We start from the raw sequence: 16,437 nt of genomic DNA, 5'->3' as shown, positions 1-16,437 counted from the left end.
TTGTGGTAAGTAGAATGAATGCAAAACCCAGGCAGCAACAGTATTCTCTGTTGGTGTGCACCTGCTGTCTTCTCACTTTCCTCCTCCCTTGTGACGGAAGCCCAGGGGAAGGCCTTCCATTGCCAGGTCCACCTCTGTGGCTGCTCCGTGATTATGCGGCCAGGGCTTGTGGCCCTCTGAGGTGCCGCTCTCCTCTCTGGTTCCCAGCCCTGGGATTTCCTCCTGCCATTTGGGTCAAGTCCTGAAATCATCATCCCTGACAAGGTGGAGTACAACTCTAGGATTCTGGGTCCCAAGGAGGAGAGTCCAGGGGCTGGGCCCCCACAGCACCCCTCTTCCCTGGCAGATTGGGAGGACTGATGCCCAAGATAGCACAGCTAGGAAGCAATTGATAATGTAACATATCACCTCTTCAGCACGGTTTGCCTAGAACAAAAGCACAATCCCTAACTCAAAGGGACTCTTAATGAAAGAATTTTGTATTAAAAATATATGTATAATATGTATTATAAATGTGTAATGTAATGGGATAGGAAGATATTTGGGGGCAAGGGGTCTTTCTCAAAATTAAGCCACAAAACTGCTTCTAGATACAGTTCACTAGAATACATCTATCTCCTCTCATGCAAGTGTTCCATGGGCATGAGGTGCCCTAACAGAATCCCACACGGCCAACATGTACAGGCACCTGTGTAATGCTAATAATGGTGAATGGTGCCCTGATCTCTCTTGCCAGCTGGGCCCCAGGGATGGAGCAAGTTTGAATGTTTACAACATTTACATTTTAATTAAGTTCCTTTTTGGACTCTCCAGAGTTTCCATGAATCTATTAGTACCTGCTACTGCCTCCCTTTTATGGCAAAATTATTTCAGAGGATGGAACCTATACTAAGGCTTTGCTGCTGCAGCTTATCAAATGAGTCCTCATAGAGACTCAATGAGCAGGGAAGGAACTCAGAGATTACCGGAGCCATCCTGCCAGATGAGGAAACAGGCCTGGAGGGGAGGATCATTTGCCTGAGGACACATGGACTCTGGCAGACCTGGGCCCTCAGTTCAGGCAGGCTCTTCTCAGTGCTTTAACATTAGATCAGGATACCGGCTCCTTTCAAAGCAGAGGAATTGGGGAGGGCCAGGCTCTTGGTAGTTTCAGTCTTCTGTTCCTGTCTTATGGCTTTTTTCTGTGGGACTGGTGTCCTGGAAGGGGACTCAGAGAGCCTACTTCGGTAGTTAAGCCATTTCTGTAGCCTGCGTCAAGAAGGAGAAATAGAGGGGAGAGAGTAAGAAACAGGGAAGGATGAAAGGAAAAGAGAGAAGTGGTTCTGGGTGTGATAAGGACAGGGTGTGGGGCAGCAGACGAGGTGCTGGGCACTTCAGGGAGCTCAGGAGCTGAGGTGCTGTGGCCAGATCAGTCCTGAACCACCCCACGGAGTCAAGCCCTCGCTGCCTCCCCAGGCAGTGCCTAGGGAAGCTAGCAAGGTCCACAGACTGGTGCCTTTGGACCTCAGAGGGGCCTGTGGTTAACAGTGCAAATGTCTTGGCCAGGGGCTAGATCAGCCAAGGTGTTTTGGAAGACACTCTCATTCCACTAAAGAGGCAGGAAACCAGATTTCTGGTCTCAACTTCTTTATCACCTAGGTGGCCTTGATCAAGGCCCCTAACCTCTGTGGCCTTGGTTTTTTTCTTGTTGCTAAATGAGAATATCATTATTGGCTTTATATTCTGTGGTAAGGCTTATATTAGATACACGTGAAAATGCCCCATAAACTAGAAAGCACCATAATAACATCTAAGTGCTGGGTGCAGTGGTCACTGTCAGGGAACCTCTCCTGTTACATTTACCTCTGATGCCAGGGAACATCATTTAGGCAGAGAGAGAAACAGTCTTTCAAATTCTACCTTAACTCCCAACTGCTTACCCCTCCAGGAACTCTGAAAGAGCAGCTGTGCGTCCCCAGACTAGGAGGGGCAGGGGACCTATTCCGTGAGTAGGCTGCCTGGGAGTCAGAAAGGAACCGTGGGGCAGTGAGGGAGAAGGCACTTATTTGCACTCTTAATTCTAGGGTAGTGTGTCTCTAAGTCAGAACTGCCCCCAGTCTGCACGTAGGACTGGCTAGAGAAGCAAAAGGTCTGATCTTCACCAGATGGCCCAGGAATGCCCAGTTAGCTAATTTTTGCTCAAACAACACAAGTAAGAAGTGTCTGGACACTGGGATGCTGGGGGGAAAGTGCAGGTTGTTTCATGGGGTTAATTTGCAGCTAAGCAAACCAGTTTGCCTAAGGAGAGTCTTCCACACTTGAAATGTGTTTATCCTCATCTTGGCCTATTACTTGCCTCTTCTTCTGCCTGAATGAATTGTCTAGGGGCCAACTCCAGCTTTTGTCACTCTTATGAGATTTTAACCCTTTGTTGGTTCAGGTCATTGCTGTAGACGCACTCTTGGGTGGGGTGTTAGCTTTTCATGAGCCCAGCCAGAAAGAATATGCTCTTCGAAAAGATAACACTCTGCCAGTGTTCACTGTAAGACCTCAGCCAATCTCAGATCTCATTCTGAAGAGACAGGTTTCGGTTCTTGCTCTCCCAGTAAACTGGCAATGTGACTTTGGGCAAGTCATAATCTTTCTGGGCTTCAGTTTGGCAACCTGTAAAATGAGGAAGTTGAATTTCATTGCCCTGAAAAGGTGGACCAGGAAAATGTCTTTGACCATCAAAACATAAGATAGAGGTGGCACCCCATCACCTGGGTGTGTACTGCCAAACCACTCAAGCTAAGACCATCTGACACTGTGCCTAAGATGAACATGTAGCAGAAGCTCCAAAGACCTTAGGGCTACAGACGGGGCACCACGGTGACTCCTGTTTATGCTTCAATTTGGGTCCTAAGAGAGGTTTGCATTCCATTCTGTGCTTGTTGTAAAGGTAGCCTCCCAGATCCACAGTCCTGTTACACCTTTGTTGCCAGTTAGCAGGCAGTTGCATTGTGGAAAGGCCATTGTTCTCACGTCGTGGGCTCATCGGCCTCCGTGCCAGCTGGCATTCTGTGAGCAGCCCAGCTCCAGGCCCAGCACTGGATGGTGCTGCTGGCAAAGGGCAGCCCTGGGCTTCTTGTGTGGCACCAGCGCACATCCTAAAATCACTCACTCCTTGACAGTCCAGGAGCAGAACACCTTTCCCAGAAGGCTTATTTTTGCAGAAGAAGAGCATGGCAGACTAGTTATTGATCACAATTCCAGAATCTCAGGGTTAAAAGAGGGCCTTAAAAGGTCACTAATTTACCCCTTTCTTAATGCTAATATCTCCCTCTGTAATCCAGGTGCCCTTTTTTTTTTTATTTAAGATTTTATTTATTTATTCTTAGAGAGAGGGGACAGGAGGGAGAAAGATGTAAGAATAGAACATCGACTGGTTGCCTCCCACATGCCCTCATCCAGGCACCAGGCTGACCAGGAATCGAACCAGCAACCTTCTGGTTTGTGGGACGATGCCCAACCCACTGAGCCACACAAGTCAGGACCAGCTGCCATTTATAACGTGCGTCCTACCAGCTTTCCAAAAGGAGTTGGGTTTGTTGAGGTTACAAATGAAGTTGGAAAAGGAGATCCCTATAGATAAAAGGATGGGATGTAGAGGAGATAGTTTTGCCAGGGATTTAGGTTTAGATGGTTATGACACTGAACATTAAATTCAACTTGGAGCTTTTTTTGACAGCAAAAGCAAAAATGGAAATACGATTGTTATATGGGTGTCTGACAAAAGGACTCTGGCAGGAGAGACACTCTTTCCTCTGGTACTGAATTTTAAAGCAGGTCACATCCATCTACTGGCCAGGAAAGGTGACCCTAGCCAGAGGCGGATTTAACAGCGGGTGCACCGGGCGTGTGCCCTGGGCCCCGACTTCTGAAGGGCCCTGCAAAACCCCAACTTTACACTTTTTTTTAATGACACCAAGTTTAGTTTCATATGTGCAATTTTAATTACACACAAGATTACAATCAGCAATAAAACTTGATAGTATGTTTATATTTGCTTATTTTCATTATTTCATTACTATGCTGCATAGGCCCCACGTGGCTGTGCTACCGCTCATCGGAGCAATAGAATCATATTTGCTACTCTGTACTTACAAAGATTCTCCAGCAGTGCACACTTACAATATACGCAAATACGCAGGGATGTAAATTAGTTTATGGATATGTACTTGTTTCATTTACCGTTTTAAAAATAGTTTTCTGTGCATATAAATAAATATTCAGGTAAGTTGAAATTATATTAAAATAAAATTAATTCCTATTGTTGAAATTATATTAAGATAAATTAATTCCTGTCGTTACATGAGCGCCTGGATTTTTGTAGTTTATGAATAATTTTTGAATTTTAATTAATCATTAATTTATTGCACTATAATGAAACATTTCTTCTCTAATATTTTAATAATTCAGACTTAAATTTTATATATATTTTTTCATTGGCAGCTAGAAAAATGAAAAGACATCAAAAGTTTGTGATTATTATTATGCTATTATGAATATTATACATATATTCCAACTTTATTGGAAATAAAACCTTAATAGTACATAATATTTTTTATTTATTTAAAAATATGGTTAACATGTATTTTTATTTTCCCTGTCTCTCTCTCTTTTTTTTAAGAGGTCTAATATTTTCTTCTGCCCCTGGGGCCTCAACTGACCTTAATCCACCTCTGACCCTAGTAGTTATGAGTTTCTGTTTCCCTTTTCTTACTTCAATGCCCTTATGTTCTGAGAGAGTCTATACAACTTCTCAGGGCTTTCTCGGATTGGTTCACTTTTCTGTTTCTTCTTTCAGGATCCCACTGAGTTGTATGTGGGCCTGAGGTCCTGGGGAGCAAGTTCCCCTTTGGAAATCCCACGGGCTTTTGAGCGTCTGGAAGGAAAGTGCTTGACTTGGGCTGTCGATGTCGATGGACAGGCAGGGCACGGGCATTGCCTGCAAGGCTGGTGTGACATGTGGTGCTTCTGTCACTGTGCGTCTTGCAGCCCACATAGACCCACTTGTTTCTAGCTGCTGTGAAGTACCCTTATGTGATACAACAACTCAGCTCGTCTTTATTTTTCTTCTCTAAGAGCAATGGGTACATTTATGGTTCTCCATATAATTAGTCAATAGCTACCAGATGGTATCACACTGGCATCTCCTAGAAAGTTTCCAGATCCTCAGGGCGGCCCAGAGACATTTGAGGACCATGTATGTGTACCTACCACCATGTGGCACTGTGCTGGACATAGTCTGAGCACCATTGCTAGACTTTACGTCTGTGTTCTTCAGAGTCTGTGTAGTATGGTGATTATGACCACAGACTCTAGAGTCAGACTACATATGGTTGAGATCCCAGAATTCCCACCAACTTGATTTTATGTCCTGGGGCACATTTCTTAACCCCTCTGAGCCTTAATTATTTCATCTATAAAAGGGGAATAATAGTAATGTCTATCCTACTGGGTAGTTGAGAAGGATAAATATAGATAGGTAGATAGATAGATAGACAGACATAGAGATATTTAGACATTTAGAACAGTTGTCCTTAATACATAGTAAATGTCATATCAGTATTTACTATTACTCTCATCCTCAGAATATCTCAGTGGTGTAGACGTATTTCCATTTTACAGATTATGAAACTGAGGCTCCTAGAGCTAAGTTCCTTGTCAAAGACAACAATACTATTAAGTGGTGAAGCTAGCATTGGGATCTGATTCCGCCTTACTCTAGACCTTGAATCCCAGTTCTGATGAACGTGAGCCGTCAACCCCTTGTTCCACTTTTTGAGACAGTAGGTGGACCATTTCCCGTGTCACAGTCATGCTGCACACTGCCAGCTCTGCACCAGAGCACTGACCAGGGGCTGCTTCTCATGGGGTGGGGCAAGGCATGGTGGTCTCAGAAGCTGTGACACAGGGAACTGAGGGGTAGTGCTAAGGCCAGGCTCCTCCTGTACCCAGGTTTGCCTTTCAGCCTAAGCCCTTCAAAACATGCATCCTTTCCCCCAGTGTCCCACAGGGACTAGGGCAGTTGGTAAGATTGCCCTCTACAGAGCAACGGTTTTCAGGATGCTTAGGTGCCCATGGGCTCTCTGGCCCCTGGCAGAAGGCCTGAAGGGGCTAGAGTATGGGTTAGATTTTTCCACCAACTTTGCTTTAGATAGACCCAGTTAAAAATCCTACCTCTGCCGTTTACTAGTTGTGTGACCTTGGGCAATATACTTCTCTGAGCCTCACTTTCCTCATCTATAAAATAAGATGATAATATGTACCTCATAATGTCGTTTTAAGTATTGAACCATAATACCTGTAAAGTCTATGCCCATAATAAAAGGGAAGCTATTTATTATTGTTGCTGTTTTTATCTGTAGTATGATTATTATCATTATATCCTGCTGCCTCCAGAATTCAAAACCTTGAAATAGCTAGCCCTCTTCTGCCTATACCTACTCGCATCCTGAACTTGGGCATACCCAGATCCCATGACACAGAGGCCTTGACTGTTGCCTGCATGTGTGGGTCCCCCTGCACATGGATCCCAGTATCAAGGTATGAAGATGGCAGCTGGGGCTGCAGGCCTGAGTGTGTGCTGGAGCCTTACCCAGGAGTGGCTGCAAGGCTCGTGGCAATGGCTCAACCTTGGGCTGTTCACTCAGAGTTTGGAAAGGGAAATGTGCTGGCAGCTGCTACAGTACCTGGACACCTGGCAATGGGGTTGGGAGGCAAACATAGGAGAAAGGTTTTCTGTTTTGAGGAGGTTGTTGCATCTGATCCCATATTTTACAACCTCAAGTAGAGGTGAGGAGAAATGCCATTCCAGGTGGCCTCACCACGGCACCTGAGTAAAGCTTTGCCTTCTCTTGTAGCTGTTTCTGTGTCGTCTCCGTGCCCTCTGTGCCACAGAGAAATATTTGGGGGAGGGGGGTCCTGGTCAAGAACAGGACCATCCTAGCTATGTTCCTGATGGATCTACAAGGTTCCCTGCAACTTAACATTTTGCGAGACTCAGAGCCCATGACTGAAGAAGGCTGCAGCTTCCTGGAGCAGTGACATCTCAACAGTAAATCTTGCCCATTGGAATGCCTCTGCTCCTGTTCTACTTGCCAACATCCTTCCATTCCCCGGTTCCTCCCAACGCTCCTCAAAGGCAGGCAATGGTCTCCCCTGTCTCGTGCTTGGGCCGCAGGTTCAGAGAAGGAAGTGCCTTGTCCAATGACACAGAGCAACTGGAGGTGTATCCAGATGTCACCTGCATCTCCCAATGCCAGTTCAATGTTTCTCTCTTTTATTTTTTATAACAGGTTGATTGAGATATAATTCATATACTACACACTTCACCCATTTAAAGTGTACAATGCAGAGGTTTTTAGTCCATTCACCAATAGGTGCAACTATCACTGCAATTTTAGAACATTTTCATCACCTCAAGAGAGAAGCCCTGCCCTTTACATAGCACCCCCAATTACTCCCCAGTCTCCCCTAAGCCTTAGGCAACCATCAGTCTGCTTTTTGTCTCTATAGGTTTGTCTATTTTGGACATTTCATATAAATGGAATTCCATAGTATGTAGTCTTTCGTGTCCTTTCACTTAGCATAATGTTTTCAGTGCTCATCCGTGTTGCAGCATGGATCAGTACTTCATTCCTTTTTATTGCTGAATAATATTCCTTTATATGGCATGCCACATTTTACTTGCCCATTTATCAATTAATGAATATTTGGGTTGTTTCCACATTTTGGCTATTATGAGTAATGCTGCTATAAACATTCATGTACAAGTTTTTATGCGGACATACGTTTTTACTTCTCTTGGGTATATGCCTAGAAGTAGAATTGCTAGGTCATATGGTAATTCTTTTTCTTTTATTTTAATTTTATTGTTGTTCTATTACAGCTGTCCCAATCTTTCCCTCGTCGCTCTCCCCTGCCACGCCCACAGTCAATCTCCACCCTGTTGTCCATGTCCACGTCCATGTTTAACCACTTGAGGAACCACCAGGCTGTTTGTCAAGGCCTCTGCGCCATTTTACGTTCCCATGGGCAGTGTGTGAGGGTTCCAGGTTCTCCACATCATCAGCAACATTGATACTGTGTTAAGCCCTGGCCTAGCTTCTGAGCAAGCAAGGGGCTCTCTGAGGAGGTAGGGATGAATGAGACCAGGCCAGTTTAGTTTAAATGGCAGGAGAGTGAGCTGGGAAGAGAGGGGTTAGAAGTCCCTCTGGAGAGCTCAGTGTCTAGCCTTCCAGGGGTCATCCTGGTATCAGGCTTGACCAAAGATCAGTACTGGCCTCCACTGTAGACCATCTGAAGTGTTGAAGCCAGGACATTGGATCCACTTAGTGGCTTGGAGAGAAAAATCACAAGGAAGGCGACTGTAGATTTATGTGCGGCTGATGGTGACTTTGGGATCACAGGTTCTATGTGCATGCCAACCACTTCCTTCCCAGACAGGCCTGGCTGGGACCCTGGGTGCCTGAGTGAGAGGGAAAAGCCCTGCTGTAGTTCAGGTAACTCAAACGTCTCAAGAATGACAGGGAGCTTGCTGGCTGTCGCGGGTAGTGCAGAGGTCGGGGTGGGAATGGCGTGTACTAATTTCATTCACATCTTCTCTCATCACCATTTGGATGCCAGGGTCATAGTTCCCCAAAGTTAAGCAAAGTATATGTTAAACGCTGAAGAACCTAGGAATAGGCTATCCTGGAGAGAGAAATAAAAACCATGTTGCACTGAGAAAAAGGCAGGGCATCATGGAGGGAGGATCTGACCCCAAGCGCTCCGGGCCTGTGAGAAGACCATGCGGGCCAGTCGTTAACTTCAGTGGGGGCCCAGAGGAGGGTGACGAGAAAGCAACCGGCCTCCCCCAGCCCTGCCCAGCACATATGGTTGTAAACATGACTTGGCATTTTTTTCACTAGTCTCTGTCCTTCGTCTGCTAATCCAGATGCTCCCAAGGGGACAAACAAGGGTCCTGTGGCATTTTGAAACTGAGTGTGTAGGGTTGAGACTCCCATGGATCACTGTCTCCCCATCACCCTGGGTGAGACAAGAGCTCAGTATGGATGCCATGAGTGTGAGCATGTCACCTTGAAAGGGAAGCATATAGGAGCCAGAGGGGAATATTATAGGCTTCTTCAGCCACCCCTCAGTCACAGATGGTGAGAGGCAGGCTGCAGAGGACACGGCAACAGTGGGACAGAAACTTGGGAGGAGCGAGCAAGTGTCACCTGCTTTATCTCCTGGTTCTTCTGGTGCACAGCTGCCTTCTCAGGCATTGGGGTGGCAACCTCATGGCAGCCTGGTCACCTTGCCATGGCTCAGGTGACCTCCAGTAACTGAGAGGAAGACCTGGGGACTAGAACAGGGACTAATTTCACCAAGGCTATGTCTCCAAAAAGGAGACACTGCAGAGGCCAAGTAGCGGTGTCGAGTAGGGACCTTCCCTGCTGGAGGCCTCCCAAGGCTGCTGGATCCACACACATGGGCCAAGGCTTTGCTTTCAGCCTGCAGTCTGAGAACTCTGGTGAGGAAGGTGCTACAAGGAGGCGCCCTGGCCAAAGGCCTTGCTGGCTTAGAGGAAGCACTGGCTCTGAAGCCAGAGAGAGGTGTGCCTGGGCGAGCCGCGGAACTCGGATTCCTGAATCACAGATGATGGCTCCACAATGCCTGTGGTGTGGGCAGTGACACCCTGGTCTCTCTGGGCTGCGTGTGTGGCTACAAAACCAGATAACATTATGAAAATACTTTGAAACTCTGAAGGACAACAATTTTGTTTACTGTTTTCAATTATAGTTGACATTCAATATTAGTTTGTATTTGTTTCAGGTGTACAACATAGTGGTTAGACAATCGCACTTTACAAAGTAATCCTCGATATTTCCAGTACCCACCTGGCACCATACATAGTTATTACTTTATTACTGACTATATTTCCTATGCTATACTTTACATTCCTGTGATTATTTTGCAACTACTAATTTGTATTTCTTAATCCCGTTACTGTTTTCACCCAATGCCCCAACCACCCCTCCTATTTGGCAATCATTAGTCTGTTCTCTGCATTAGTCTGTTTCCATTTTGTTTGTTCACTTGTTTTGCTTTAGATTCCACATGTAAGTGAGATCATATGGTATTAGTCTTTCTCTGACTGACTTGTTTCACTTAGCACACTACCCTGTAGGCCTACCCATGCTGTCACAAAGGGTAAGAGTTCCTTCTTTTCTATGGCCAAGTAATAATATTCCATTGTATGTGTGCACTACAGTTTTTAATCCGCTCACCAAAGGGTAACAAGTTTTTATGGATCTAATAATTTTTTTCTTTGCCAGAGATGCAGCTCAGGGCTCAGATAGCTGAGTGTCGGTGAGCACTGAAGTGGGGAGGACAGGGTCCATGGGACAGAAGTGCCACTGCTGCAGCTCCCACCAGGGTGGCCTCTATGGTCTCATTATCCATTTCTCTTCCTTGTCCTTGCCTGGGCTGAAGCCAGGGCAATGGGACACTTGTCCAGCAGCTGTGAACAGAGCCAGCAGCTCTGACAGATTGTAAGAGCAAGGCACTCTGGACGGAGGCTTTGGTCAGAATGTGGCCTTGGTCTATGCCCTATACTTGTGGGAAATGGCCCACAAACCAGGCCATTTTTATATGCCCAATGGTCAAGGGTCCTCTACCCTCTGCCTACCCAGCAGAAACATTCTTGCTTTCTCTCTCACTGCTTGGACTTTCCTGGAGCCCATCTGGGCTGTTCTGAGAATGCACTCAGATTCTGGAACTGCATGTTGCCCTTGGGCTTGAGCCCCAGATCATGGTCACAGTGAGAAGCTGGACAATTAGCTGCTGAGTCCTGAACATCCCTTAGCCATTCCTGAAAATCTTGCTCATCCTAGCAAGCCACCCACCTGGAATCCCAAGCCCCACCATACACACACATACACTTTCAACAGGATATTCAGACTGGCTCTGAAAACAGCCTCTGATTCATGGCTCAGCATCATGCCCTTCCTTCAAATGTGTTCAGACTGTCAGAGCTGAGTGTGTTCTGGGGTTTTTACTCAATAGTCCTACCTACAGAAGCAGAGGAGGTAGGTTCTTCAAGAACTACAGCTGCTTCTCTCCAGTTCATACACTCATTCATTCATTCACTAGCACTTATTATGCATATTCTGAATTCCACAACTAAGCCCTGTGAGCCTGCAAAAAAGACACAGGTCCTGTCACAGCCACCCATACTAGGCCAAGTAGTATTCACAGGTTCTCCAGCCCAAGGACTCCCAAACATGGCAGTGGCTCAGAATCACCTGGGGGTGTTTGAAAACAGATTCCTGGGTCCCACCCTGGAGGAGCAGACTCAAAAGGGCCTGGGAATCTATGCTTCCTGAAAGTTCCCAGATGGGGCCAGTGAGGAGCCATATCCAGGGACCACTGATGTATTCATAGTTAGTTCAGTCCCTCATTTCACAAATAAGGAAACTGATGCCCAACAAGGATTTATTAAGTTGCCCAATTAGTGGCATGGCCAGGCACCAATCCCAAGTCAGCACCCCTTCCAGGATGCCCTGCCAACCACAGGGAGGATAGCATGAACCAAACAAGGGGCTCTGATGAGGAACCACCATCTAAAAAGGCTTCTCAGGAGGCAGTGCCTCGGAGGCTGTGTTTCAGATCTGCAGAGATGGGACAGAGGGCTGTGCAGACCCCGGGAGCCCCGGTGGCAGCCAGGCTAATGCCTCGGAGCTCACTGTTGTCACGTGTTGTTCTCCATCCACACTCATTAAGGCTGAGCCTCTGAACTTCCCTTTCCCCGCCTTGGCCTGGCTCTCAGGGACAGACACTCACCTTCCCCGGGCTACCAAGCATTTGGTTTTGCAGAGATTTCACCCCCTGTCCCTGGAGGAGGCCACCTGGGAGTCTGGGACACCTGGGTTGCCCAAACCTGGAAGGAATAGAGAGGAAGTCGAGACACTTATTGAGCAGCTACCAGGAGGGAGTCTGCATCAGGCCTCTAGCTGTATTATTTCTCACTCCACACAGCATGGAACGAGGTACCACCAAGTGTCCCCATCTTGCAGAGAAACCCATTGTCTGCCTGACCCCAGAGCCTCACCCCTTCCCTCTCTAGAGCCCAAGGTTCCCACTTTCCAGAGTCCTTCCTTCTCTTCTCTGCTCATACTGATTTCTTCTGACACGCAAAGAATTGGACTCAGCCCCTGAGTAATTTGAGGCAGGTGAACTGTGTATAAGCAAGGCCTGCTTTCCTTTTGGTTGTCTTCACAAAGGGCTTTGGTGCTCAGGAAACAGCTGCTGTCTCACCCTTCAGCCTGCCCCTGCAGGAGGCCCAGGAGCACCCCTCACACCCCCGCTCCCAGCCTTCCCCTGGATTTCCGGAGTGGAAGTAATTGACCCCAGGGACAAACAGCTGGGCAGCAAAACCAGTCTTCCTGCTTTCCAGGTCACTGCAGCTCCCCCTGGCAGGAGTGTGAGTTTGTGGAGATGGGCACCGATGGTGCTGGGGGTGGCGAAGAGGTGAAGGGGGTTGGGGCTGGGGCCCTGGCTGGTCACTTGTGGTGTGGGCTGGGCAGAGCCTCCACGCAGGGCAGCTCCTGGCCGCAGCACGTGCGTTAGTGCACCTCCATGAGTTTGTGCATGTACTACTGGATGGGAGCCCCAGTGGGCAGGCCACAGGGACCCCGTGCTACCATGGGGGACAGGAAAAGGTCTGAGTAGAGTCCTGATCATAAAAGGCTCCTTGAGTATCAAAAGGCTCCCTTGCTTCCCATCTTCTGTTCTCCTGGATTCCCTCAGTCTTTCTCACTCCAGCCCTTCCACTTGATCTTTGCTTTCTACTGACCAATGATTCTTCTCTCATCTCACTGCCCTTTTTCCATTCCTTTTTCTCTCTGCTCCCATTCCTACCCCCACGTCTCCTCCCTCTGCCTCTCTCCCCGTCTCCCTTTATCCCTCTGTCCCTCACTCTCACCCTCTCTCCCTCATCCCCTCTCCCGCTCTTCCCCCTTCTGTCTCTCCCTCTCTCCTTCTCTCTCTCCCCCTTCTCTCCCTTTGCCCCTTTCCCTTTCTCTTTCTCTCCCTCCCCCTCTCCCCCTCTCTTCCCCCCTTCACGCTTTGATTTTACCTACACTCTGCCTCTCTCTCAGTCATCAGCACCATGCTCATGCTCAAGTAACCTAAAAGCCTGGTGTGGTGCCAGTTTGCTTGCTCCCACTGTCCCTCTTCCTTGTGGCTCATACCTAAGTATGGAGCCTTCAGCTGCCCTCTGACCCTGAGAAACCCCCTCCTGAGAAGGCCAGAGCAAATGGTGGCCCCCCCTGAGCTGCTTGCTGTCCCTGTGGCCTGGCCCATAAACTTTGATTGTCAAGGGACTTGAGAGCTGAGTGAGCTGTCCATACCTCATGCAAGCGGGGCGTGGACCCTTCCCAGATTATCTTGACACTGACCACCTGGCTCATTCGCCTGAGTCCATTCAAGTGTTTACTAAGCACCTACTAGACATCCAGCCCTTTCCTGGGAAGTGGAGGGGAGGGCAAAGGGACAGGGAGTGCTCAGTGCACCGTCATTCCCATCTCTGTGCCTGTGCTGAAGTCACTTGGGCTCTGCCTCAGGTGACCTCTCCATCTCCAGCTGAGCAGGCTCAAGAGGAGGCATGGAGTTATGATACAGTATAAAACATGCTAGGAAAGGGAGCTGTGAATTGCAACCCACCTGTGTCATTGGCAAGCTACCTGACATTGGGCAAGGCACATTGCCCCTCTGGGTCTTGTTTTGCTTTCTAACACAAGAGGATTAGACAGGATAACTTTGAGGAACCTGAATAGCCACAAAATGCTAAGCGGTGGCTGCTCTGCTAAAGTGAAACTCATCTTACTATGAGAGTCATAGCTGAAATTTGACCTTTTTTGATTCATTTCTTTGGCTCTTACGTGCTTTCTTCTCTAGGAGACCACTTAACTGCAAATATTTTTGGAATGGTTAATACCAGTGGTGTTCTGGCAAACAGTTAACAACCAGCTCTCAGAGAGAGTGGAGGCCCCAATTTGTAGTGTTTGCAGATTGATTTTCATGGCATAAATACTCCTACCATGGCCAGTTGTGAGCTACCAATGTGATGTCACTGAATGTGAAGTTGGGAAGAAGGTACAGTTGGCTCTCTGAACTGGTATTAGCTGCTCCAGCACACTCGGTTAACTATCTGCTAATGTACGTAGTTGTCGGCAGCCGTCCGTCTCGAGAGACGATGGTGTAGCTTCTTAAGAGTCTATCTGCACCGCCGAGAATGGTTGTGCAGTCCGACTCGGGAGTGACACGGTATCTGTCTCCTCCCGTGTTGAATCGACATCTTGCGATGACGCTGGAGTGTCCTCTCCAGTGAAGCTGAAGCTACAAAGCCTGGGCAGGGTGATATGGAGGGTCTGCTGTTGCCCATGCAGCAGACCCCCCCTCTCTTCGCAGCTGAAGGATCCAAGGGAAAGACGGAGTCAATACAGCTTGGCTTCAGGTGCGTCGCAGGAGTTGCCGGTGTTGACTACAACATCAAACCGCCTTAGGGACTCCGGCTCCGGATTTTCTGTTGGGGTTTACTCCCTTAGCCTTTCCCCTGAAGAGGTATGCCGCAAGGCAGCGGAGGTTTTCTGGAGTCAGAGTTTTCCTTCTCTGATGTGCCCTGACTGGAAGATCGAACCAGCGACACTTAGCTCGCAGGCCGACGCTCAATCCACTGAGCCAAAGCAGCCTTATCACCCCTGGAATAAAACCCAGGCCTGTGATGGTCACGTCCCACCCACCCAGAGAGCAGGGACCTCCTGCCGCAGGGGCCCGCCCCTTAGGCCTCTGCACTGCATCTAAAGCACCTCCATGCTCCAGCGGGGGCCAGAGGGAGGCCAGAGAGGACCCAGGGTAGAGACCTGAAGAGGCCCTTGTCCCCTGCAGGAGCTCATGTCTCTCGGGGACAGAGGCAGAGCACGTCCTTCCCAGGCTGAGAGCCGGTGCCCACACCCTCACAAGGCACAGTCTGCTGTGGGAGCAGGTCTGAGCGGGAGTAAAACATCCTTGCTCCTGAGATGAGGCCGGCGCCAAAAGTGCAAACAAACCTGCAAACGCTCCCTCCGTTTGCTAAAGGCGTTCATCAGACGGCAGCCTTGACTGCCTACCGTGCGCTCGGCACCCTTCTGAGACCGCACTAAACCCCCCAGAAAGATTATGTTGGTAGCCAAAGGCAAGTTTACAGTATTAGTATTGTATTCTTGTTTGTTATTGTATTATTTTCCATACGAACAGCTGTAAACGTACTTTTGCCCACCGCATTTTTAAAAGGGCAGAATTTCCACTTTAAGCCCCGTGGAGAGGCCAGACATCAGGTCGGGCTTATAACCGTGATCCTAATAACACCCATTTCTCGAGGTTTTGCTGAATAGGTACACTTAGTAATCAGCAAGTAATAAAAGTACAATTAATATCCCCACTGAACGGTGAGGCAACTGAGGCTCAGAGAGGCGGAGCAACCTTTTCAGGGTTGCACAGCTTGGAAAGGACGGAGCTGGGATTTGAACCCTCAGTGACCTGCCTTCAAACACTCCTCCCGCCCAGACGAGAGTGCACCTCTGAACAAGAAGCGATGTCATTGGAAAACCAGAGATGAGCTGACCAGTCAGATTAGTCAAAAGTCAGTTGTCCTGTTCCCCAGCTATGGCTTAAAGAAGTGACCAAAACCAACAGCAACCCTTTGGGCCCTGAAGAGTTTCCCTCTCAGTCATCTGGCAGTAAGAGAAGTAGCCGGTAGCAAAATAAGAGTGGTATTTTAGGTCACCGTTGCATGGAACTGAAGCGTTGTTCGTTGGCCTTTTACTTACCCATTGATTTCCTTGCGCGATAACGCAGGGGCTGGCGCCTCCCTGTGTAAAGGGCCACAAAGGAAGTACTTCCAGCTTCGAGGGCCGTACAGTCTCTGCCGCAACCACTCGGCCTCCCGGAGCGGCGGGAACAGCACGGACGGCATGAGGCTGGGGGCTGTGCTCCCAGCACACTAGCAGACCAGTCGGTTCCCACCACGACGCAGCGAGGAGCAAACCCTTCCACGTCTTCCTCATCCGAAAATAACCTGTGGGATTGATTGCCGGGGGCACGGCAAGGGCTGCTGTGTGAGTTTCCGGTGGCCGCTGTCCCAGATCACCATGAACTCAGCGGCTTCAGAGAACACAAGTCCACGACCTCCCAGTGATGCAGAAGTCCTGCCCAGCCCCATGCAGACCTACCGAGCCATAGCCAAGGGCTGGGTGTCCCTTCTGGAGGCTGCAGGGAGGCAGAACGTCATCCTGGCCTTTCCCAGGGTCTGCAGGCTGCCTGCATGGCTTGGCTCCTGGCCCCTTCCTCCATCTTCAAAGTCAGCAGCCCAGCGCCTCCCAGAGTCTC

The 16,437-nt window shown here is 48.5% G+C and overlaps 1 protein-coding gene across 1 annotated transcript in view; it reads left to right on the top strand.

The window, feature by feature from the left end:
- The window catches only part of LOC150018996 (cell adhesion molecule DSCAML1-like), a 144,115-nt gene extending 128,060 nt beyond the window's left edge, over positions 1-16,055 (top strand). Inside the window, exon 4 of the mRNA XM_090267349.1 lies at positions 15,931-16,055. Within this exon, the coding sequence (XP_090123475.1) occupies positions 15,931-16,055 (125 nt within the window). The remainder of the gene's footprint in view (positions 1-15,930) is intronic.
- Positions 16,056-16,437: the final 382 nt, after the last annotated feature.

This window comes from Furipterus horrens, unplaced genomic scaffold (genome assembly GCF_987537825.1).
Source record: "Furipterus horrens unplaced genomic scaffold, mFurHor1.1.pri manual_scaffold_2, whole genome shotgun sequence".
NCBI lineage: Eukaryota > Metazoa > Chordata > Mammalia > Chiroptera > Furipteridae > Furipterus > Furipterus horrens.
The sequence above is the reverse complement of the archived record's forward strand: the minus strand, read 5'-3'. Positions and strand labels throughout refer to the sequence as shown.